At 37.9% G+C, this 24200-nt stretch overlaps 1 protein-coding gene across 1 annotated transcript in view; it reads right to left on the bottom strand.

The window, feature by feature from the left end:
- The window catches only part of LOC145435058 (CD209 antigen-like protein D), a 57345-nt gene extending 38249 nt beyond the window's left edge, over positions 1–19096 (bottom strand). The window contains exons 1-2 of the mRNA XM_080312342.1: positions 18376–19096; positions 5302–5363 (exon numbers count right to left, since the gene is read on the bottom strand). Coding sequence (XP_080168468.1) covers positions 5302–5359 — 58 coding nt within the window. The 5' untranslated portion in view covers positions 5360–5363; positions 18376–19096. The remainder of the gene's footprint in view (positions 1–5301; positions 5364–18375) is intronic.
- Positions 19097–24200: the final 5104 nt, after the last annotated feature.

The raw sequence follows: 24200 nt of genomic DNA, 5'->3' as shown, positions 1-24200 counted from the left end.
GTCCACTGGGAGAATAGAGAGTGAGTCGAAGAAATTCAGGGATTGTTTTTGTGGAGTACCAGAAAGAAGCTAATTAGCACAAAAGTCTTGCGAAGTCCTGAAAATTCATGGTGCTTCGCACAGTATAGCTGTGAGGCGAGGTGACCCATATGACATGTTTCTTCACTGTAAATATGTTTTAGCAAAACCTTTGGAAGTATCGCGAGCCAATCTAGTTAATACCTTCAGGTTCGTAGTCTAGCAGCAAATGGAGTTTCCTAATGCGGAAATGTGTCCCTGGCTTATGAGTTTTAGACCCTGTTTAAGCAGACCAACGTTGACGCTTTCTGGCGAACAGACATGAAATATATTTTCCGCTTTTCGATAATTGTATTTCTATTTCCATTTTCGCACGGTATCATTACTTTGAGTGTTTCTAATTATTTTGAGATGCCTTTTCTCGAGCACATGGATCTTGAAGTTTAAAACCAACTGCGGCATTACCTATATTCTCCGGAGATAAATATAAGTGGCATTGTTACAATCCACCATATTTTTATTTAATGTAATAATCGCGCAAATCGTCAATCACGTAATAATCCCGCACATGTCGTATCCGCTACAACTCGTAGTGATCATCGTCTCAACTACGGGGACGGTGCGATTCCAGTATATTTTCCAAAACGAGGCGCTGAGGTAAATGAAAGTTAAGAACATCTGTTCCATAGCAAAATAAATATTTGTATCCTCTGATGTAGACGAATTCTTATACGGTGGACAATTCATATCTGATTGGGCTCTCGGCATCGTCCGCAATCTCCGCATATATAATTTTCCAGCTTTTGACTTTCCACGAGGGCGTAATTGTGATTGCTTTTCACAACTACTTACTTACTTCAGTAGATTTGAATCCAGTATATACTATTTCAACCTAATGTAGCTTAAGGTGGCTTTTAAAAACGCTTCCTCAACTCGTACTTGTGTAGTTTTTTGCGTCACTATTTCTACTTTCTACTTGAGTAGCATGCTTGACTACGTTGACCACCTCTGATCGCAATCTTATGGTGTATTGATTTGATACAATTGTTAATAAACGGAACTGAACTTGAGCACGCTTGCTTAAGAGTCGCATGCTATTGTGTTGTATACTTGAATATCCTATTACTGAATGGCGGAATGGACACACCACTGGCATGGTTACATTCATTCCCCACCACAGTGGAACAAACACCACAATCACACAAATTAAATTCGTTGATGCCGGGATTAAATCATTGTATCTCGCGACGTGCGGCGGCAGACGGCCGTGATGTACACAAGAGTTATACGGGCTATCAGGCCGTAACTGGTGCACCCACACCCTTCAATGTGGGGGGGGCGGCTTTCAGGTGGCCAGATATGATTTAATTAATCGTTTTTGGAGATTCTTCAACTTGAAAATTTTCTTCGGGTGATTTAAAGTCTTTACATTTTAACATGGACGTTATTAAAAAATGCACATAGGGTTATGGCCTAAAAAAATTATCTGTAGCAGGAATCAATGAACATTCTGGTATAAATTAGGAAAATTATAATTATTTTGTCCAAATCATCAAAAATGTTACGCACCAACTAATTTAAATTTTCGACATTGCTCTAAATGTCAAAAAAATTGCAATTCAGAAGTCATTTTTTGCTACAAATTTATTTATCCAATATTTGTCCTTTTGCGCTTCTGGTAAAGTTATTCCATCAATTTGACTTCCCTTTCTGCAATTATGTTAGAGTCAGGAACATCTACAACGGACTTATCCGAATTCCAATGGGTTTTAAGGCACTTTATTGCTGCAAGGAATTCTAACTGTAAGATAGCATCAAATACCCTTTGGTGTAGTCCATCCTTAGAGCTCTGGTTAGAAACTAGACTTCCTGACACGAATTTGCGAAGAACAAGCATGATATCTCCATCTAGGGATTAGGGAGTATACGCAATCATGGCCCTTGAGCTCCATCTCGCATTGCATAGTGATGGAAGTTCATGTCATTTAATTAGTGGTAATGGACTATTTTCTTTGAAAGAGCGGAATGCTCCACACAGATGAAATATAAACTTGAAATCTTCCCTTCATTCTGGGTTTTCTAATATTTTCATCTTAATATCTGGCTTGTTGGGCTGCACCAATTTTACGTGGGGTTTTACCACAGAGTTGGATTTGTCGAAGACGTTGGATTGAAGAACTCTGATACATGTTTCAAAACTCAAGAGTTTGATGTTAGCGACCAATATACTGTGGTTTTTCAAAACCCTTGCTAATCATTGCATTTTGCAGTTTTACAACAACGTCATTCAGCCGCCCAGGAATAACAGATGTTGTGTCACATATGATATGACATTTTCGAATTCTCCTATGCATCGTATTTCTCTCTAGTAGGTTTTCTAAGCCGCTGAAAATATTTGGAGCTGTTCTAATTTCGCCTTTTAAAACACCCAGTTTGATTTGTGTGTGGCAAATTCATATATATTAATAGATAGTCTTCATTTAAAATCTAAATTAATATTTATTTGATAGTTACTCATTTTTGACTGTAAAAAATAACACCAAATCCAATCCGGGCATTCACAATTTATCGAAATACAATTTTAAATATTCGCAATTGAAATAATTGTTGTTTGTGGTATTCATGGTGTTTGTCGACTACTACGGTCATTCACACCAGGCTGATATTCCTTATTTTTGATTTCGTATCTGCCGACTTGTAGCACGGCCCACTTCTAGACTTTTTGTAAGACACTGATTACACGGGTGAGACGGCGAGGAGGAGCCTAGATAAACACTAAGGTAGGAATTCGGAAGTCGACCTCAAACCTGCAACTCATTGGTGTTGTAGCTGTGAATCATACCACTACGTTATGTCAACACTCGTCAGTTAAATTCAAATTAGTCGATATATATATTATATAGTATATATCTACAAAAGAAAGCCTATCCTTCAAACATTGAAAACTAGCAAATTTTGGTGCGGGAGATTTTTGTTTAAACAGTCTTAACTTTTGTGAGTTTTCAAATTAGGACAGAAAAGTTTGTGACTACAGGACACACAAAATATTGAATTTTTCTCTAGTCATAACTAATATGCACATATTTTAGATGGAGAAATAGGCATATTAACACCAGCGATTACCACGCATTAAACAGATCTATGAGTCTAGGCCAGAAAGTAGGCCACAGATCATTTGCAAATCAGAAAGTGGGCCGCAGCCAACAAAAAATATTGATAACTCCTGCTTTAGTATTAGAGATTGGCCCTAGAACATTTTCGAAACTGAAAACGGTCAAAAAGTCAAAAATTTTCCAAAATTGTATCGTTAGGTCAAAAAATGTCAAAATTGTTTCCAAGGTGAAAATATTTTTGCAGCCTGCATTTCGTTTGTATCGTAGATTTTTCACTGTCGATGAACTTATCATTTGACATTTTACAGCTTGTAGGCTACGTTATAGGCCTACCGTTGTAGACGGCTCATTGTCTGCTAATTGTGAATCATAAACGGTCAAATGAAACAAATAGGTTTACATGGTGTTATGCTCAACGTACCGCAATATTCTAACTGAAGCAAGACTACGTGGGCATTGCATGGTTGTTATATCCAGAAGCGCATGATTAAAAATTGTGATGTAGACACCAATGTCAGAATGAAGCAACACGGTGTGTCACCAGCTGATGTGTACGCACAGCTTCGGTGTTGACAGCCAACAACTGCTGCTGTTGAACGCTCTTTCTCCATTCTTGGCAAGCTACTTAGCAAGGACAGACACTTTCTACCCGAGAATGTAGGAACGTATCTGTCGTTGTATTACAATTTTTTTTTAATTATTTTTACCATAATAGATGATGTAACTACTACTATGCGACGCAATGAAAACTGACAGTTGATGATGTGACATTTGAGCATGTAACGTTATAGCCCTCAAATTAACCAGAACCAGAACCTGAGCCAGAACCCACCTTAAGCATATCCCTAACCAAGGGATGACTTACGCGCTGACATCGATCTCATGAAAAATCAGTCTACCCAATTCATTTCATTATATATCAATTTAAGTTGCGAGTCAAGTCACGCGAATTTTTAAAGTAACTTGAGTAACGTGGAATGATCCTAATTTTTTCCATGTCAAGTCAATTCCATGACACATAATATTTTCAGTTCGTGTGTCTGGAGTTCATGTGCGATGCATATTTATATTCAATTCATATTGGCTAAACCTCGCCAAATTTGTCAAATATAATGTCATTTGATAATTCACGGTTGATTATGATTCCTTTTGTAGTTAAACAGGGTGAATTGTCACAATTGAGTTCGCGATTTCGCTTTTATTCAAGGCCTATATAGAAGCAGTCGCGATAGCTCAGGTGGTATATGCTATTTTAATTAGAAGTTACGGTTTTCTATTAGTGAAGTTATTGAACTACGATCAGACTTGGTTCAAAAGACAGAAGTTAAACAATCAAAAATTATTTTGAACTATGCGTATCGTTTTCCACATTCCTGAAGACAGAAATCTCAGTCAGAAATTCAGCATTCTTGTTCACGTGCCCACAACATACCTATTGGACCAGGGCAATTACATTCAAAAAATGTAAATCTATCGAGCATGTCGATACGCTTCTGAGAGAACCATTCGCAATAGGCTACCGTCTCGCTACGCACAATTGACTAAAGAAATTCAACAGCAACGCTCGTATTAAATGAATGTAAATAAATATAGGTTCGGCATTTCCGATAACTTCCAGCCTTGCTAATCCTCATTAGTACGGCAAGATTTAGCAACTTTGGCACCTTTTTAGAGCTTCCGGGAGCTTCCGTTACACTCAGAATTTATGTAGCATGATATTTTGGCCGGTTTGTAGTATCATATAATGCAACTTTTTGCAACTTTTTCTATTTTTCAAGCAAATTTTTACTGCAACTTGAATGAAGTATTGCGCAAAATCTAAAGAAGTGATTTAAAAACATGCTATACGAGTATTTCAAGTATGGTTCTCTCTTTGATTTGCTTAAGTTCTATTCACGCGAATATGGACCTTTCCAGGATCCTATCATCACCGGTTGACTGGATACGTAGAAATAAGAAGATAAATTCCAATAATAGTAATATTTTGTTTTGCTACTTCGGAAACGAAGACCTAAATATCTGGCTCATATATGAGCTCTTACACATTGCATTTATAGACATATCCAACCAAGTATATAATTATAGGTCACTGATGGTTGCCAAATCTATGTGATTGTCACCTACAAAAAGTTTCATGTAAGATTTTATGGCATAATATAGATAGGCTTACCCAGTGTAATACAAAATAATGTGAAGAAGATCCACTGTGTTGAAACTTTCCCCATCATAGTTCTGTGAAAAGCAACAGGAGAATTGAAAACTATCATTAAATTTATAATTTCTTTTCCTGAATCTAGATTACTAGACCAATCAGTATATATATAGGACGACAAAATCAGTTGCAAAATGATAAACAGATCAGTGACAAATCTGCTCATATATCACAATATTGCTTCCCAGCGAAACAGTGCCCAATGCTATGCGTCCTTGTTTTTGTAATTAAAGTTATTAAAGCGTAGCATTTGCAGTAGGAATTCTTAACCGTTTCTCAAATCGGGCCCTATTATTCTTTTCAACTCGATGAAACACTTAGTAAATGTCATTTTACCTGTAAAATTGGACTTACATTTATAGTGGAATGACTTAGAGATGGTAAATTTATTTTTCATATTTTTTTGCCCCTGAAAAAGGTTCATGTGCCCGAGAAGGCCATAGCCCACAGGTAGACAACCACTGATTTATAACATATGAATTCAGGTCTAAGGTCGATCTGGAACAATCTGTCCTGCGTCACCTGGTGCTGACAATATTTAGTTATTCCCAGAGATATGTTCTTATACTATTACACTGGTCTACAAATTTTAAAAATTAAAATTGCGACAAATATTTTGATGACTGATTCAGGCTAATTTGTGGTTGCTGAATCCAATTCCGAGCTCAAAATCGCTCTATCACGTCAGGATTTTTCGCTATTTCTTAAATTATTCAAATTTTGACTTTCATTAGTGAACTTTCGGTGAGCGTATACCAGCAACAGATCAATATAAAAATAATTTTCGATGAAACCTAGACTGTTATAACACGGAATTACAGAGTGTTCGATGAACTTCAATTTTGTGGTTCTCAATCTTTGTCCAATGAGGACCACCTGTCGGCTTTCCAGAATATATGTGGATATCATCTTTATACATCACGGTTGGTTTTACGTTTTCTTTCTGTAGATCCATACTTAATTACCATCGTTTTCCTGACATCTCTGACGTACAGATTTTCGTGATAGCACCATCCTTGTTCGTGAAACGTAAACTTTGGGAACAATAACATTACAATATTCGTAAATAGAGTGAAAGAAAACTGTAAGCTCTGACAAATGATCCAAATGAATGTTTGTGTAAGCTTGCTTTGAAACATTAAATGCCACAGGATGTTTGCTTATCCAAAGAACCGAACGGCTTATAAGTAGGATTGCATTTAAAACAAACCTGTTCAAAACAAGGCCCTAGTTAAAAACATTTTTATTTTATTTTTATTTTTCAAGTAATGACGTCACGAAAATTCAATTGTGACATCATAGTGAGTTGACATTGACAATTGAAAATATACGGTGAATATAGCTCCTTTGAGTAAATATCTATGTACTGTTGCTGTTGAACCGACTATTTTGAGGATTCCAATCATCCCAGTAGCAGGAATATCGACTTTTATTGCGCACCCTCAGGCTATTTACGTTCATCGCTCACCGCTAGACTATCGCCGTGTGTATTTATGTTCATCGATCACCGCTAGACTACTGCCGTGTGTATTTATGAGCAAATTTCGAAAACTATGATGTCTATGCTAGACTATATTCGCCAGATATTCTATTATGTGTATTTAGGACTGTGTATTTTCGCGGATAATATGAGCTCTCAGATAACAGTCATCAACGTTGAACTAGGCTCGGTTTTTGATGATGTATTAAAATTCTACGCTGTGTTTTTTAATTACTAATCCACATGAGTCGAGATGTCGTTAAGTAAATTGTTTTTAGGTATTATTCATTACGAAAAATTCACGAAGTTCGGATACACTATATTTTAATTTTTTTTAAATTACTAATCCGCATGAGTCGAGATATCCCTAATTAAATTATTCGTAGGCATTAATCATTAGGTCGCTTCCGTAAATCAACAAGACTTGATAATAACTTACTTTCGAGAAATAATTAGCGGATAATATGAGCTCTCAAATAACACTCATCAACGTTGAACTAAGCGCGGTTTTTATGATGATATATCATAGTGATTGGGCAGCAACATCATCTCTAATTAATTATTATAAAATGCGATTTTGAGTGCAGACAGATCGCGGTTTCGATTTCCGAGGTCTCCACATTTTAAGACTTATTATCAGCTCGCAGTTTAAATTGAATAGGACTTCATTCTGCCTGCATAATTTTTACATGTCGAGTATAAGGGTAATTAAATCAGTACTAAAATACCAACGGACTAGCCGCAGGCGCGCGATTCTGGGCGCTAAAATTAAACGAACACTTTCACTGCAGGTACGCGATCCCCTAGGTTTAGGCGAGTATCTAGGTTGTAGGTTCCATTCTTGTAGTCACCACATTTCATACGATTCAATCCTTTTCATGTCACTAGAATGAGGGTAATTAAACCGACAGTGAAACGGCGGCGAGGTCTTATAGCGCAATAATGTAAGCTGCGACGGGTGCTGCTATAATGTTAGGTGCGAATATAGTATAAAAGCCCACTTCTGAACGGCTGTAAGCAGGTGCGAATAGTAACGTAGTAAAACACATAACTGCATTTACGCAAAAGTCGATATTGTTTTGTGAAGATTTTGATGTTGTTCCTTACCGATTTGGAAGATAGCACACCTAATTTCGTAACTAACTACTTCTATTAAACTCGTACACAGAATCATGTCAAGTATAATAAAAAGTGAAACTAGTCGAAAAATTCACCTCGCATAAATTTCGACGTACAAAAAACCATAGACTAAGCTTGCTTTCAGAGTTGGAAACTAAATGCATATCAAAATTTAAGTAGGTTTTCTCCACACGCATCAAATGTAGGCCTACTCAAGAGACGGCGAATAGTTCGAAGGTTGTTGGTATGAGAGGACGTGACATAGAATTGTGGAGTTTCTGTAAACTATAATCCTGTGATACTCCATCTAATTCAGTGGTTCCCAACCTTTTTCGACTCATCGCCCCCTTCTAAAGCTCAACGCCGATCATCGCCCCCAGATTTTTAGAACCGAAAAATCGGTATATAATCTGTAATCATCGGCGGCGGGTTGACTAAAATAAAAAGGTCATATTTTCGGCTCGTTGTCGAATTGTACACTTTTGCAACTAAATTTCCGTGGGTTGACTAAAAAAAAGGTCATTCCGACGCCTTGACTCCAATATAGCCGTTTTAGCGCGTTATCGCCCCCTATCGTCCCCTTCGCTTTTTCCGCCCCCAGTCTCCCCCTTTGTCCATTTTCACCCCCCTATCGGCCCCGTCGTCATTTTCGCCCCCCTAGGCCGCCAAATCGCCCCCTGGGTGGCGATATCGCCCACGTTGGGAACCACTGATCTAATTCAATCGCTATAGTTTTATTAGTCTAAACTAAGTACTGTTAGTTAGGCAAACCCTAGGAAAGTATCGTCTGATAAAAGTAGGAGTAATTCGTTATCCATGAAATAAATAGATAGCGTGCAATATGAGCGGTCCTGCGATGACTGAAAAATACTTTGAATTAATGTATAGAAGTAGCGATTTCGGTCGACATAAAAAGTTAGTCGAGCTCACGCATTTTCCATTTTCAAAAGTCAAATTATCAATACATTTTTGCTATTTGTCATCGCGGTAACCTAATTGAGTACTCTGAAGAAGTATACGTAGCACAGTTTGTGGTATTTGTATGACATGGAAATTAACGTACTTTTCGCTTACCTTATGGTAATAGTTTTCCTGTTCTATCTACCGTTCAAGATTCAGTGTATAAATTTAGTAGAAATATAAACACGCTTGAATATGACTAAAACTCACATAAGCATTACACTATGATTGATTATTTCAGTTAGCAAACATAACAGATGAACACCTAATGATTGCAAGCGCGAGTTCGCAAGTGGCAAATAAGTTACATCTCTCGAAATAATAGTCCCGAGTTGCGTAAAGTTAATGCTCTTCCCCTAGCTGAGATCTAGGTTTGCAATTCAGTATGGGAATGAGGTATTAGGAAATACCAATTTAAGTGGTTCTCTACTAGATTAGTGCCTAGCTTTCTCCATCACCAATACCTGATGCTGTTAGATAAGTTTATGAAACTGACACCTCTCATCAAGAGCAATGAAAAAAGTACTTTAACACATTTTATTATCACTAAATTTCTACTAAAGTGCCGGAAGTGTAGATTTCCAACCATTAAAAAAAGTAAGTATTAAAGGCATAGTTTGTCTTATAATTGAAAATAATAAAAAATTAAATTAAAAAAAGGAAAAAGAAGAAAAATTACATTTTATCCCGGAACGCAACAAGAAAAATCGTATGACTTTTGTAAAGTAGATAGAAAACTACACTTTTCCGATGCACTAAAGACTTTTACACTCCGGATTTTGTATAGTATATGCTAATTTTACATTGCGGAGTATTCAGTAAACTTTAATCCAGTGATCCTCCATCTATTTTCAATCACGATCCTCTTATTAGTCTAGGCTTCTAACCCCACGTCCACTACGTTTTATAGGGAATAATATTTTTAGACTCAAATACTTTTCCAATGTACTAAAGTTTTACAGTACGGATTTTGTAGAGTATATAGAAAACTACCTTTCGAGTCGATAGCGAAGTACTTGTACATTTTGGAGTACTCAAGTATTGGTTTTGCCTTGGTAGCAATATACTTAATCAAGTGATTGTCTATTTACAGCGCATCTACTTCTATTTCAGAGTTTTCGGTTTTCAGACAAACTATACCTTCAATACTTACTGATTTACTCGCTCGGAAATCATCACTTCTTGCACTTTACTAAAAAATTACTTCTACTAAAATGTTAAAATGTATTTTTTCAATTGCCTTGATGACCAGCGCCAGCTTCATCTTTATCAGGGACGGGCAACATACGGCCCGCGGACAGTTTGCGTCTTACATGATAATGTGGCCCGCGGCCCGTCTTCCGAGATTCCCTACTAATGGCTTACATACGTCAAATTTCAGTGACTGTATGTTATTATACACATGTAATGTAAGCGCAGCGAGCGAGAGTGGTGCTTACGCGTAAGTTAGTCGAAGCGAGAAGACTGCATTATCGGCATTTACGATATACTCAACCCTTATGTCATTTGTGGTAATCATGGTGTTTGTCGACTACAATAGAAATTTACACTGGGCCGATATTTCTTATTTTTGTTTCCGTAACCGTCGACTTGTAGCACGGCACACTTCTCGAAACGCGTCGCGGGCCACTACAAATTTCGTAGAGGCCGCGGGCCGCATGAATTCAATATCGAGATAAAATAGGCCACACAGTTGAACATTCACGCTATATCTCGTCACCTACTAAACCCTAATGAATTGATATCTTGGTAAATTTGGGGTACCGGGCTTATCGAATGTATTGAAATTTCAATTAAGTATTGCACCGTGCTTGTGTTGATTTATCAGAGAGAAGCAGACATGGTGGTGCCTGTATGACAATGCTGTTCTCAAATACACATTGTGTTCGACATTATTGGCGAGAAATGGCTTTGAAGTTATTTATATTGCTGTCGCTAAAATACATTTATTAAATACGATTTATTCCTTGTATATATAGATAAATGGGCGAATAAAGTATCGATTCAGCAACCCGGCCCGCCAAGTATTTAATTTTCCTATATCCGGCCCATCGACTGGATAAGTCATTCTGAAGTGCGAAAATGCATTGTAGAATATAGATGAAACTGGGCCCGCTCATCAAGGCCGATGGAAAAGTACACTTCAACATTCTATTATCAATAAATACATGAATAAGTACATGAAGTGCCGATTTCCGAGCGAGTAAAAAAGTAAGTATCGAAGGTATTATTTGTCTGATAACTGAAAACTCTGAAATAGAAGTAGATGAAGTCTAAATAGATAAACGCATGATTAAGTATAGCGCAAGCAGGCGAAACCTATACTTGAGTACTCCAAATGTACCATTATTTCGATATCGAGAGGGTTCGGATAATATCCAATATGTAAGCTTACTTTGAAGGATAATTCGTGAAACTCAAATGTTTCGCAGTGGGCGTTTGCAGATTCTCGATGTATTTTTGCTATTTTTCGATGCGATAAGTCATTCTGCAGTGCGAAAATGCATGATAGGATATAGATCAGGGGCGGGCAACTTCTCCAGTCGGTGGGCCGGATATAGAAAAATTAAATACTTGGCGGGCCGGGTTGCTGAATCGATACATTATTCGCCCATTTATCCACATATACAAGGAATAAATCGTACTTAATAAATGTATTTTAGCGACAGCAATATAACTTCAAAGCCATTTCTCGCCAATAATGACGAAGACAATGTGTATTTGAGAACAGCATTGCCATACAGGCACCACCATGTCTGCTTCTCTCTGATAAATCAACACACGGTGCAATCCCTAATTAAAATTTCAAGGCATTCGATAAGCCCGGTAACCCAAATTTACCAAGATATCAATTCATTAGGGTCTAGTTATAGTAGGTGACGAGATATAGCGTGGTTGTTCAACTGTGTGGCCTATTTTATCTCGATATTGAATTCATGCAGCCCGCGGCCTCTACGAAATTTGTAGTGGCCCGCGACGCATTTCGAGAAGTGTGCCGTGCTACAAGTCGACGGTTACGGAATCGAAAATAAGAAACATCGGCCCAGTGTAAATTACCATTGTAGTCGACAAACACCATGATTACCACAAATGACATAAGGGTTGAGTACATCGTAAATGCCGATAATGCAAGTCTTCTCGCTTCGACTAACTTACGCGTATGCACCACTCTTGCTCGCTGCGCTTACTTTACATGCGTATAATAACATACAGTCACTGAAATTTGACGTATGTAAGCCATTAGTTGGGAATCTCGGAAGACGGGCCGCGGGCCACATTATCATGTAAGACGGAAACTGTCCGCGGGCCGTATGTTGCCCGCCCCTGATAAAGATGAAGGTGACGTTGCTTATCAAGGCCATTGAAAAAAGTACCTTTTAACATTTTAGTAGCAGTAATTTTTTAGTAAAGTGCAAGAAGTGATGATTTCCGAGCGAGTAAATCAGTAAGTATTGAAGGTATAGTTTGTTAGAAAACCGAAAACTCTGAAATAGAAGTAGATGCGCTGTAAATAGATAATCACTTGATTAAGAATATTGCTACCAAGGCAAAACCAATACTTGAGTACTCCAAAATGTACAAGTACTTCGCTATCGACTCAAAAGATAGTTTTCCATATACTCCACAAAATCCGTACTGCAAAACTTTAGTACATTGGAAAAGTATTTGAGTCTAAAAATATTAATCCCTATAAAACGTAGTGGGTGTGGGGTTCGAAGCCTAGACTAATAAGAGGATCGTGATTGAAAATAGATGGAGGATCACTGGATTAAAGTTTACTGAATACTCTGCAATGTAAAATTAGCATATACTATACAAAATCCGGAGTATAAAAGTCTTTAGTGAATCGGAATAATGTAGTTTTCTATCTACTTTACAAAAGTCATACGATTTTTCTTGTTGCGTTCCTGGATAAAATGTAATTTTTGGTGCTTTTTAATTTTTTAATTATATTTTTCATTATTTTCAGTTATCAGGCAAACTATGCCTTTAATACTTACTTTTTTTACTGGTTGGAAATCTACACTTCCTGTACTTTAGTAGATATTTAGTGATAATAAAATGTGTGAATGTTCTTTTTTCATTTCTCTTGATGAGAGGTGTCAGTTTCATAAACTTATCCAACAGCATCAGGTATTGGTGATGGAGAAAGCTAGGCACTAATCTCGCAGAGAACCATTCAAATTGGTATTTCCTAATACCTCATTCCCATAGGTGAAATTGCAAACCTTGATCCCAGCTACGGGAAGAATATTAACTTTACGCAACTCGGGACTATTATTTCGAGCGATCTAACTTATTTGCCACTTGCGAACTCGCGCTTGCTTAATGAGTTTTAGTCATATCCAAGCGTGTTTACATTTCTACTAAATTTATACACTGAATCTTGAACGGAAAACTATTACCATAAGGTAAGCGAAAAGTACGTAAATTTCGATGTCATACAAATACCACAAACTGTGCTACTTGCACTTCTTCAGAGTACTCAATTAGGTTACCGCGATGAAAAATAGCAAAAATGTATCGATAATTTGACTTTTGAAAATGGAAAATGCGTGAGCTCGACTAACTTTTCATGAAGACCGAAATCGCTACTTCTATACATTAATTAAAAGTCTTTTACAGTCATCGCAGCACCGCTCATATTGCGCGCTATCTATTTATTTCACGGATAACGAATTACTCCTACTTTTATCAGTCGATACTTTCCTTGGGTTTGCCTAACTAACAGTACTTAGTTTAGACTACTAACAGTATAGTGATTGAATTAGATGGAGGATCAATGGATTATAGTTTGCAGAAACTCCACAATTCTATGTGACGTCCTCTCATACCAACAACCTTCGAACTATTCGCCGCCTCATAAACACTTGAGTAGGCCTACATTTGATGCGTGTGGGGAAAACCTACTTAAATTTCGGTATGCAGTTAGTTTCCAACTCTAAAAGCATGCTTAGTCTATGGTTTTTTGTACATCGAAATTTAAGCGAACTGAATTTTTCGACTAGCTTCACTTTTCATTATACTTGACAAGATTCTGTGTAGGAGTTTAATAGAAGTAGTTAGTTACGAAATTTGGTGTGCTATCTTCCAAATCGGTAAGGAACAACATCAAAATCATCACTGAACAATATCGACTTTTGCGTAAATGCTGTTATGCGTTTCACTACGTTACTATGCGCACCTGCTTACAGGCGTTCAGACGTGGGCTTTCTACTATATTCGCACCTAACATTATAGCAGCACCCGTCGCAGCTTACATTATTACGCTATACGACCTCGCCGCCGTTTCACTGTCGGTTTAACCTTATTTTAGTGACATGAAAAGGACTGAATCGTATGAAATGTGGTGACTACAATAATGGAACCTACAACCTAGATACTTGCCTAAACCTCGGGGATCGCGTACCTGCTGCGAAAGTATATGCTTAATTTTAGCGCCGAGAATTACGCGCCTGCGGCTAGTCCGTTGGTATTTTATTACTGATTTAATTACCCTTATACTCGACATGCAAAATTTATGCAGGCAGAATGAAGTCCTGTTCAGTTTATACTGCGAGCTGATAATATATCTTGAAATATAGAGAACTCGGAAATCGAAACGGCGATCTGTCTGCACTCAAAGTCGCATTTTATATTAATTAATTAGAGATGATGTTGCTGCCCAATCACTATGATATATCATCATAAAAACCGCGCCTACTTCAACGTTGATGAGTGTTATCTGAGAGCTCATATTATCCGCGAAGATACAAAGTCGGAGCTCTCGTGAACATAGATAGTCTTCAATAGGCCTAAAATCATGCACCGTAGTTGATCGCGCAAAATGTATGTAGAATTTTAATATATATTCCCATAAAACCACGCATAGTTCTATGTTGATGAGTGTCATATTGTTCTAGTGTTCCCGTGAACATAGATAGTGTTAAATACACACACAATCATGCGAAGTTGATCGTGCGAAATGTGCATAGAATTTCAATATATCATCATAAAAAACGCGCTTAGTTCAACGTTGATGAGTGTTGTCTGAGAGCTCATATTATCCGCTAATTATTTCTCGAAAGCAAGTTATTATCAAGTCTTGTTGATTTACGGAAGCGACTTAATGATTAATACCTAAGAATGATTTAATTAGGGATATCTCGACTCAGGCGGATTAGTAATTTTTAAAAATTTAAATATAGTGTATCGGAACTTCGTGAATTTTTCATAATGATTAATACCTAAAAATAATTTACTTAACGACATCTCGACTCATGTGGATTAGTAATTTGAAAAAACCGCGTAGAATTTTAATACATCATCAAAAACCGCGCCTAGTTCAACGTTGATGAGTGTTATCTGAGAGCTCATATTATCCGCGAAAATACACAGTCCTAAATACACATAATAGAATATCTGGCGAATACAGTCTTGCATAGACATCATAGTTTTCGAAATTTGCTCATAAATACACATGGCAGTAGTCTAGCGGTGATCAATGAACATAAATACACACGGCGATAGTCTAGCGGTGAGCGATGAACGTAAATAGCCTGAGGGAGCGCAATAAAAGTCGATACCCCTACTACTCATCTCATATCGTATATACGTCGGCTATATCAGGTGGTAATCGTGCGTAGGCTTATACAACTTGTTTTTGGAAAGTATCTACGCTATAATTATATAATTATACAACTTGAAAAAACAAATTTTTTTCGAATACCTTTGTTTAAAACAAATTTTAAACAAAGTGTTTTAAACAACCATTTGTTTTAAATGCAACCCTACTTATAATGCTTTCATGAACGTGCTGATCATGCTTTATCTGCTTATCGTAAAGCGCGTTGACAAGATGGTTAAGCGTCCGGATTCTTGATCGGTAGGTCGTGGGTTCGATTCCCGGCCGGGTCAGACCGAAGACCTTATAACTCTGGTATCCGTGACTTCCCTGCTTGGCGCTCATGCATTATTGGAATAGCATGGAGGGGCGGTGCATGACTTAGAAAGCCATACAAGGCAATATCTGCACCTTCCCTGTCCAACGGCATATGCACATCATGCACTCATGGTATGCATATGCGCAGATCGTGTGTATGTATATCATGAGTCGGTGTATATGCCGCAAAAACATCAAGGACAAAAATAAACTACGTCCTTTCCTTTCCCAGTCTTGATATAACATTAAATCGGAATCGAGAAAAGCCGTTTTAGAACTAATCGTGATCGAAAACATCTTTGATGCATTGACATGATATTATAGGTCTTCTTTTGCCTTTTCCAATACCATGCACATGCATAAAGACTGCTCGAGTGCTCAGTACTCGTTCACACATCAGAACGAACGTTGAATTACCTGTTACGTCAAAATGACACTAAATATACATCGATTTTCGGAAATCCGAATCAACTTTACATAGGATGTTCTGTGACACTCGAACCGACGTATCAAAATATCAAGGATGAATTGGAAACACCGAAGTAAAGTGATCATTACTTTCGATCATGTACAGGTATAAAAACCATGACCTTTATATTGGGGAACAAGCTCGTTAGGCCTACTCCACACCCTTGTTTTCATTGCTACTACGAAAACAGACTTCGACTCTTTGTCTTCGTTTTGTATGGTCAAACATCTCAGTAATTCTGATTATAATAACCTATATATTAGGGCAGTTTGTGATTTGCAGTAACATTTTATTATGAGCCAGTGATGCCCAAAGTAGTCAGTGTTGTTAACAGAGGTGGTCAGCAACGAAGTACGTCTATTTTTTGAAGTACTTGAAGTAGATTTTGCCTACTCACACTACTTTTTAAGTAGTTATGATTTTTGACTACTTCTACTTCTACTTGACAGTTTTCAATTTTGTAGGCAAAAATATGCGCAAAATACCTACTTACTTACTTGTGAACCGCCATTCCTACTTCTACTTGAGTAGAAATTCCGACGTTACTTCTACTTCTACTTGAGTAGCGACGATGACTACTTTGACCACCTCTGGTTGTTAACCAAGTAGAAATAGAAGTAAAGAGGAAATCATTTACTCATTTACGAGTAGAATTAACACGACATACCAAAACGACTTCCAGTGGAAGTCGCGAATGAAAGATCCGAAAGTCAGAAGTATCTAGAAGTCTATTTGGTTGAGGGGGCGTCACGTAGCCTATTTTCAGCCCTTCTTCGGAGCTGGCTACTTTCGAAATCATAAGAGGTATATTACCGACGAACGCAAACCAACTAATGACACGATTCCCATTTATAAAATCTTCGGAAATATATCTATTTATCGTGATACAGGGGCTATTTAAAAACCTAACTAGTTGAAAAAGTAATGCAAGCGGAAAATAGTACTTGAGTACCGAGAAAAAGTAGAGGTAATTCATGAATACATTATTTCCGAAGCATTACATGATAGAAAAAACGCGATATTCGGATTCGGCGTCCTCAAATTCGGTAAGAATGACCCTAATAAAGCCTGGCGCAAAAAATAGTGTAGAACAGTCTTAATTATCCATAGGCCAATAATCTACTATATGCAATAATCGCGTTCCCATACAGTCGTCATAAGGAAGTGCTTCCCAACCTTTTTCAGTTCGAGACCCACTTTTCATATAAATTTCATAGCGCGACTCACCAGATCGCGTTTCGCAACTAAGATTTAACCACTGCTCGGGGGCGCCAGTTGTTATGCTTTCAGTGCGTAATAGTTATTTGGTCGCGCGTAGAGTGAACCTTTTCCGGAATTCATGGTGGGATTCGGTAAATGAGATTGGCAATTACATATATTATTATAATCATTTTTACCTCTCTCCGCCCAAGTGATCAGATTTACCAGTCGAGCTGAGGGAGGTGTCTTAGTGTCTTAGAAAAGTTCGGACAGGAAATTCATAACCGATTATCAATAATTACTTCTTCGGGCGGGTCCGCTGTTATTAATTACTTTGTTGCATGTTTTGATTTCGTGACCAAGCGTCTGTTGTATAGTCAAAAGACATTGGAATCGCCCTAAAGTACCAGACTACAATATCTGATGAAATTATTCCGTGTGACGCAGATTCCAAATTGACATTTCATCACAGAGTGAATGTCTCTTTTCTGTGGGTCGCGTTTGTCCCATGGGATTCAAATTGTAAGGACTGCAAGATTGAGTCACAGCATTTTTATGCTGAAAATGAGGATAAATCGTTTCGGGTTGCTACATATACAAATCAACGTTTGCAAAGCCATTGGAGGAAAGAATGAATTCCAATTCGCAGGCATACACAATAACTCACTGTCCAATTCCACGCTCTAATCAAATTGACTGTCGCGAAAATCTGACTGACGAATTATTGTGAGCACGGGAACATGGCTCGAGGTGCTGATGGACGCAATAATAATTTAGAGAGGAACGTATATTTGTTCGTCGAATCTTGAGAAGATAAGGGGTTAGGGATAATTGGCAAATTGAATAGGAAACTGTAACATTTCGAAATGCTTGGCGACCCACCTGAAACAGCTCCGCGACCCACCGGCTGGGAAGCACTGCGTTTAAGGAATTTGACTTTGAACTTGCAATCCGAGCATGCAGCGATCCAACCGATATTCCGCACCTACTAACGATCTTCCTTCCAAACGTATTATTTTTTAGCTAATTAATAATGGTATGGTCGATCGCTGGTGTACGGAACTCATTAAAATCCGCCTGTCACAATAAGATACTTTACGACGTTGTTTTTGGTGTCGAGTAGAAACAACAAAGTAATTTCTAGGGCAGAGCGAAATCGACTACTTAATACCAATCAAATGTTACACAATTCGTACCATGACATCAGGCCGACTCGCAAGGTTGAACAATTTTTTTAAAGATCAGGCAATATTGTCGTAACGAAACAACTTTCGCATATCTATTATTGGCTGTAGCATACCCATTGCCCACTGCTGTGTTGAACGATTGCACTGGCTCGGTTGTGACCCATTTGTATAGCTTTCGTGACCCAGTTCGATCACCACTGAAATATTGTGAATCCAATTCAATAAGCTAATATTCACATCGAAAGCACGAAAACGGGGGCCTTGGCCGTGGTATGGCGATCAACCGAATCTCTGTGGGACAATCCTTCAGACCCCTATTTTGACTAAGGATAATTTATCACTTTTTTTTCAATTCCTTTTCAATGACCTAGTAATTATCGGCTTAATAAGCACTAACCATAGTTACTAAAATCAGTGTGCACTGTGCAGTTATTTATTGCCGCGTGAAGCGCGAATTTTGTCAATGTTTGTCACAGAAAATACTTTACTTAATGTTGATTACCGATAAAATGTCGAGACACCATCGACTTTGATTTAAAAATAAGTTTTCTGAAATTCCTCTTATTCCCAATTTCTTGCTGGATTGTCTGAATTATTTTGACGTATATTTCGCGGTACTAAATAATTGTCTCGAGGACCTCAAATAGACTGCGGGCCTCAGTTTGAGAACCACTGGTCTAATTATTGTACTCGATAGTCTATAATTCATGATAAGTAGACCATACAACCTCTAACACACCTCATCGCCGATCCCGCTGTAAATACAGCGCCTTGAAAAGCCCAGAGGAAGAGAGAGCCGAACTCTTGAAAGATGGCAGCTAAAGACCAGAAAAAGGAAGCAAGACCGCAAAAGACATTGTGTTAATGGAATTACCGTGTTGGGCGCAAATAACCTTATGAGCGATAAGCGCCAATGTCGTGAATAAAACAACACCATGACAATGCAGCTGTAACAATATTCCACTTTGTAAGACATTCTGATTATTTACCATATGTCTGAGCTGTGCTCCAGAGATGAGCATGTATTAGGATTAGGTTTTGAAAAACAGGATTTTTGAAATTTTGTCGGATTTGGATTGGATTTGGATTAGAGTTTTTTTTCAGAATAGATTAGGATTTGGATTGGATTTATCTATTTTCTGGGAGATTGAAATGTCGTGTGGCGAATGGCGATATACTTTTTTCAGATCAGTTATTAATGTACTTATGGTTACCAAGTTATCTTGTATCAAGTGAATCGTTGGTTATGAAAGAAAATTTTCGAATCCCTCCATTGCATAAATTGGTATTTTTTCTGAATTTCCAGTTGGAATCGGATTAGGATTGGACATGGACTTGAATGTGAAAAAGTTATGGATTAGGATTTGGATTTGGATTTGAAGGTTCGGATTTGGATTGGATTAGGACACAGAAATTTCAAATCCGCTCATCTCTGCTGTGCTCCTACTACTTGTGAAATTTATGTAACATAGATTAGAATCTGATTAATATTATTAATAATATTATTATTGATACATCACAGTGGCGCTTATCGCTTTTTTTCAAGCTATGTGCTGCCACGACACGAACTGTGATAATGTTCACAGTGTCTTTTGCCTTTCATAATCTTGGGGACGGCTTTCATTCTCTTCTCCCAATCAATCTTCACTCACTCTCACCAGCGCGCGTTCCCAGCGTCGTCTCAGCTGCCGACTTGTAGCACGGCTCACTTTCGGTCTGGGCTTTTCAATGCACAGCCGTAGTAGTGAGATCAGCGATGAGGAGCCCAGGGAAACCTCCGAATCAGATAAACCCTTACCTCGCTCCTACCAACAAAACTACAAAAACTGTTCAAATTACTCTAGCTTCAAGCCGATGCCCAATCAATCTATAGCGTCGACAACTGCAATAAGCGAATTAAAGTGATATGGGTATTTATTCCAAATGCGATGAAGCGGTACATACTTCCTCTCTGTGAGCCGTCTCGTGACGATTCATTACACTGTAACAGTTATGCAAACTATTTGACAATAGGACGAAATATATTGAACTCGGTGAAGCCGTGAGCCGCGCATAAGATTTGTAGTAGTTTCAACAACCATCATCATGTAGTGGTAACGGCGCTGACCAGACTTATCAATAAAATCTGACACCGGCTATACAAATGTATCGCGCAAAGTGCGATAACTGTTCAGGTTATTGATCAAATTTTGTCAAATATATGCATGTGCGAAGTCAGCATATTCATATGTTGGATTATCAACATATTAGGCATATATCAGTAATGTTGGCTATTTATCTTTATCATCGAAATTTGACGGACTCATTTGTGCATTTGTTTAGGGTCTTAGATCGACATTTAGTGAATTGTTAGGATTTATTTGGACACTTTCTTAAAACCTAAGACAACTTTCGAAGTCTGAATGCACAGAAATTAATAGGCACCGAATCACCCTTTTGAGTGAGTATGCGGAATCATCTGACGTCACAATCAATCCGTATCTAAGACGTCATAGTCGTACTAGAAGGCACTTTACTACATGTCAGTGATGGACGTACAAGTACAGCCTTAACACTGTTTAATGACGTTTTCATACCGGACCAGTACCCATGAATATGAAGCCAAGCAGTCAAATTATTATATCAAATCTTCAAACGGTGCCATTATTCAAAATTGATTTGGCGTTATCAGTCCGTCCGACGGCGATAAATATATTTGAATATAAATGGTTCCCGTTCAAGCAAATCAAAATAAATCGGAATTTATGCCACTGACAATATGGTGTCGCATCAATACTTGGGAACGCAATTCAAGGTCCAATGGGCACTAGTGAGATGGCGCGACAATTCCGGAATACGAACGTGTCAAGCAGAACAGTATGATGTTTACAAACGCGAACTCGCGCATCCTATCAGTAATTGTTATTTACATCCAAAACAATGGGGTTGTGACTTCACATTGTGTAGATCGTATCGCGGTCATTATTTACTGAAAAAATCAGGCTTTTGACTGCGACAGAAGATTTATTTTGAAAACAAGAACAACTGACCTTTACAGTTTAACTAGTGATGTATGATAAATCCTGATACCGTTTACTCGTAATCGTTTTCCAAGGTACGAGGTACTGCGGTATATTCGAGTAACTCAACAATATGTCCATTGAGTATGGATACAGAACGTGATATATATATAATTTAAAAGTTTTTACTGAAACGTGTTAAATAGCATAAAAACTGATAGCGTTGACTTTATTAATCTCGCAATTGGCTTCTGATCCTTATCACATATATACAGGTGCTGCAATTGCTTGTTTTGAAATGCATTTCAAAGGTAGGCCCATATGCTCCGGCGATATATAGTCAAGTAGGCCTGAAACATACAAATCAAGGCATCACCAACAAGCAAAACGTATAGTGTAATCCTTCCACATTCCTTACTGTTAACTTCCAAAATCCCTGCGAATAATACCCCTCTCAATTTTCACGTATATAGGATTCAAAGTTATTTTAAAAGTAATTCTTAGGAATTGCAACATGATATCGGGTCGCCCAATCCCTGCCATTTACTGTGTAAACATTAGTGGCGAAACAGTCTACCAAGTTTGCGATATTGAATACGATGTTACTATACAAAGGAAACAACTTTGGTCATGTCAAGTCAGCGACTGATAGAGAATATTTATGGCCTATTTATCAGTATATGGAATACACGGACATTGAAACCTTTACTTCGTTAGCTGCAGTGCTACCTTACGAGAGGATATTACAAAAAAAGTTGTAGATTAAATGTGGTAGGACGAAATTCAGTAGTAATTAAAATGGGAAATACAGCTATTGATGATGCTGTCAACAAAAGAAGCAGTGTCACAGGGTATAAGTGAGCTAGTGAATTTCTAAATATGGTTAAAGTGCATCGTCAGCAGGCCGTCACAGACCACACAGTTGGTAGACGCTTTGGTTGAATTTTCGAGCTTCTATCGGCATAATCGCAAAGTATGAAGCGATTCTGAATCCTACAGCGCAAACCAAAATTATTCATCCCTCGTTCCTCGGTAATTGTCTAAACATTGATAGTAACATACGCTGGGATGGCAATAGATGCATAATAGAGAAGCACTCAGCCATATTCATTCTGCGAAAACATCATAACTCTAAATGTGTTCGTCTGAGCCAGGGGTGGGCAAACTACGGCCGCGTGCCGCATATGCGGAACACAACACCGTTTTGTAAGGTCCGGGAAAGCATCAAGGAACGTAGAAATATAAATAGTATGCGTACTAAAAATCAAATTTCTCTGGATACTGGATTAAATTTATCTTAATCAATTTCAACACGATAATGATAAGTAATTTTTATTTTATTGATGACGTGATAGCCCGACCCCACGTCCCATGCGTTTGGAAAGGTAACAATGATTGATAAAAATTACAGAAAGTGAAACGTCAATGACTCAATTCGGACAACAAGTATGATTTTAAATTGGCAATACGAGCAAACTTACTAGTTTTAGTGCTATGCTCCAAAAAACAATTCGCGAGTGCGTTAGATAGATTTGTTCTTTTTATGTATAGAAGTATTTATATTTACAATGTTTATATATTGTGGACAGAGATGGTCAAAGTAGTCAGGAAATCTATTCAAGTACGAGTAGAAGTAATTCATTTAAAAGCAGCCTAAAACTACTTGAAGTAGAAGCAGGATTGACTTAGTTTAAATCTACTCATGTAAGTAAGTATTTGTGAAAAGAATCGTGATTCGTTCACGTTGACTGTCAAAAGCAGAAATTTGAGCGATGCGAAGATGGAGAGCTTGATTCATATTGATGCATTTCAGTAGGTATAAATTTTCGACAGCATAAGCAATTAAGCACTCCTCCGCATCGTGGGATGAAAATGATAGCATTGATATGGGAATGCGATCTAATCCTCTGTTTACTAGAACACCCGGATTTAAAAAATACCTATTATACCATCCAGATAAGCGGCAGTTTTACGACATAGATGGGCAATGGATGGAGCAGACCATATTCACTTGAGGCAGGGTTCATCAACTCAAAGCGGGTCCCGGCCAACTTTTCAAACTTCGTAGAGTCTGCGGGCCACAAGAGTGCAATATTGAGATAAAAATAGGCCACACACTTTAGCAGCCATGTCTTCAAAACGCCACGTCGGTAAAACGCCGTGGTCTCTAATGCGGTCGACGGGCGTAGTACCAACAAAAAAGCAATATTATATTTAAAATATACAAATACAGCAAAAATATCATGATCAGAACAGGAGAAAAGCTTATTGTGAAACAACAACAGCAAAAACAATGCATTGAAGCAGAAATCAATTTCAACATCTCAAAATACTTTACTTAACGTTCTTCAGGAATCTGAAATCAGATCGTGGGCCGCGTGTTGATGATCTCTGACTTAAGATAATATGGCATACAGCCCAGTGGTTCTTAACCATTTTTCCTCCAGCGCCCCCTTTCAAAAATTATCGTGCTCCAGCGCCCCCCACCTCATATTGTAAGGACTGTAATAAAGACAATGGG

This window comes from Botryllus schlosseri, chromosome 3 (genome assembly GCF_051294905.1).
Source record: "Botryllus schlosseri isolate E-star chromosome 3, Bs_hap1, whole genome shotgun sequence".
Lineage (NCBI taxonomy): Eukaryota > Metazoa > Chordata > Ascidiacea > Stolidobranchia > Styelidae > Botryllus > Botryllus schlosseri.
The sequence above is the reverse complement of the archived record's forward strand: the minus strand, read 5'-3'. Positions and strand labels throughout refer to the sequence as shown.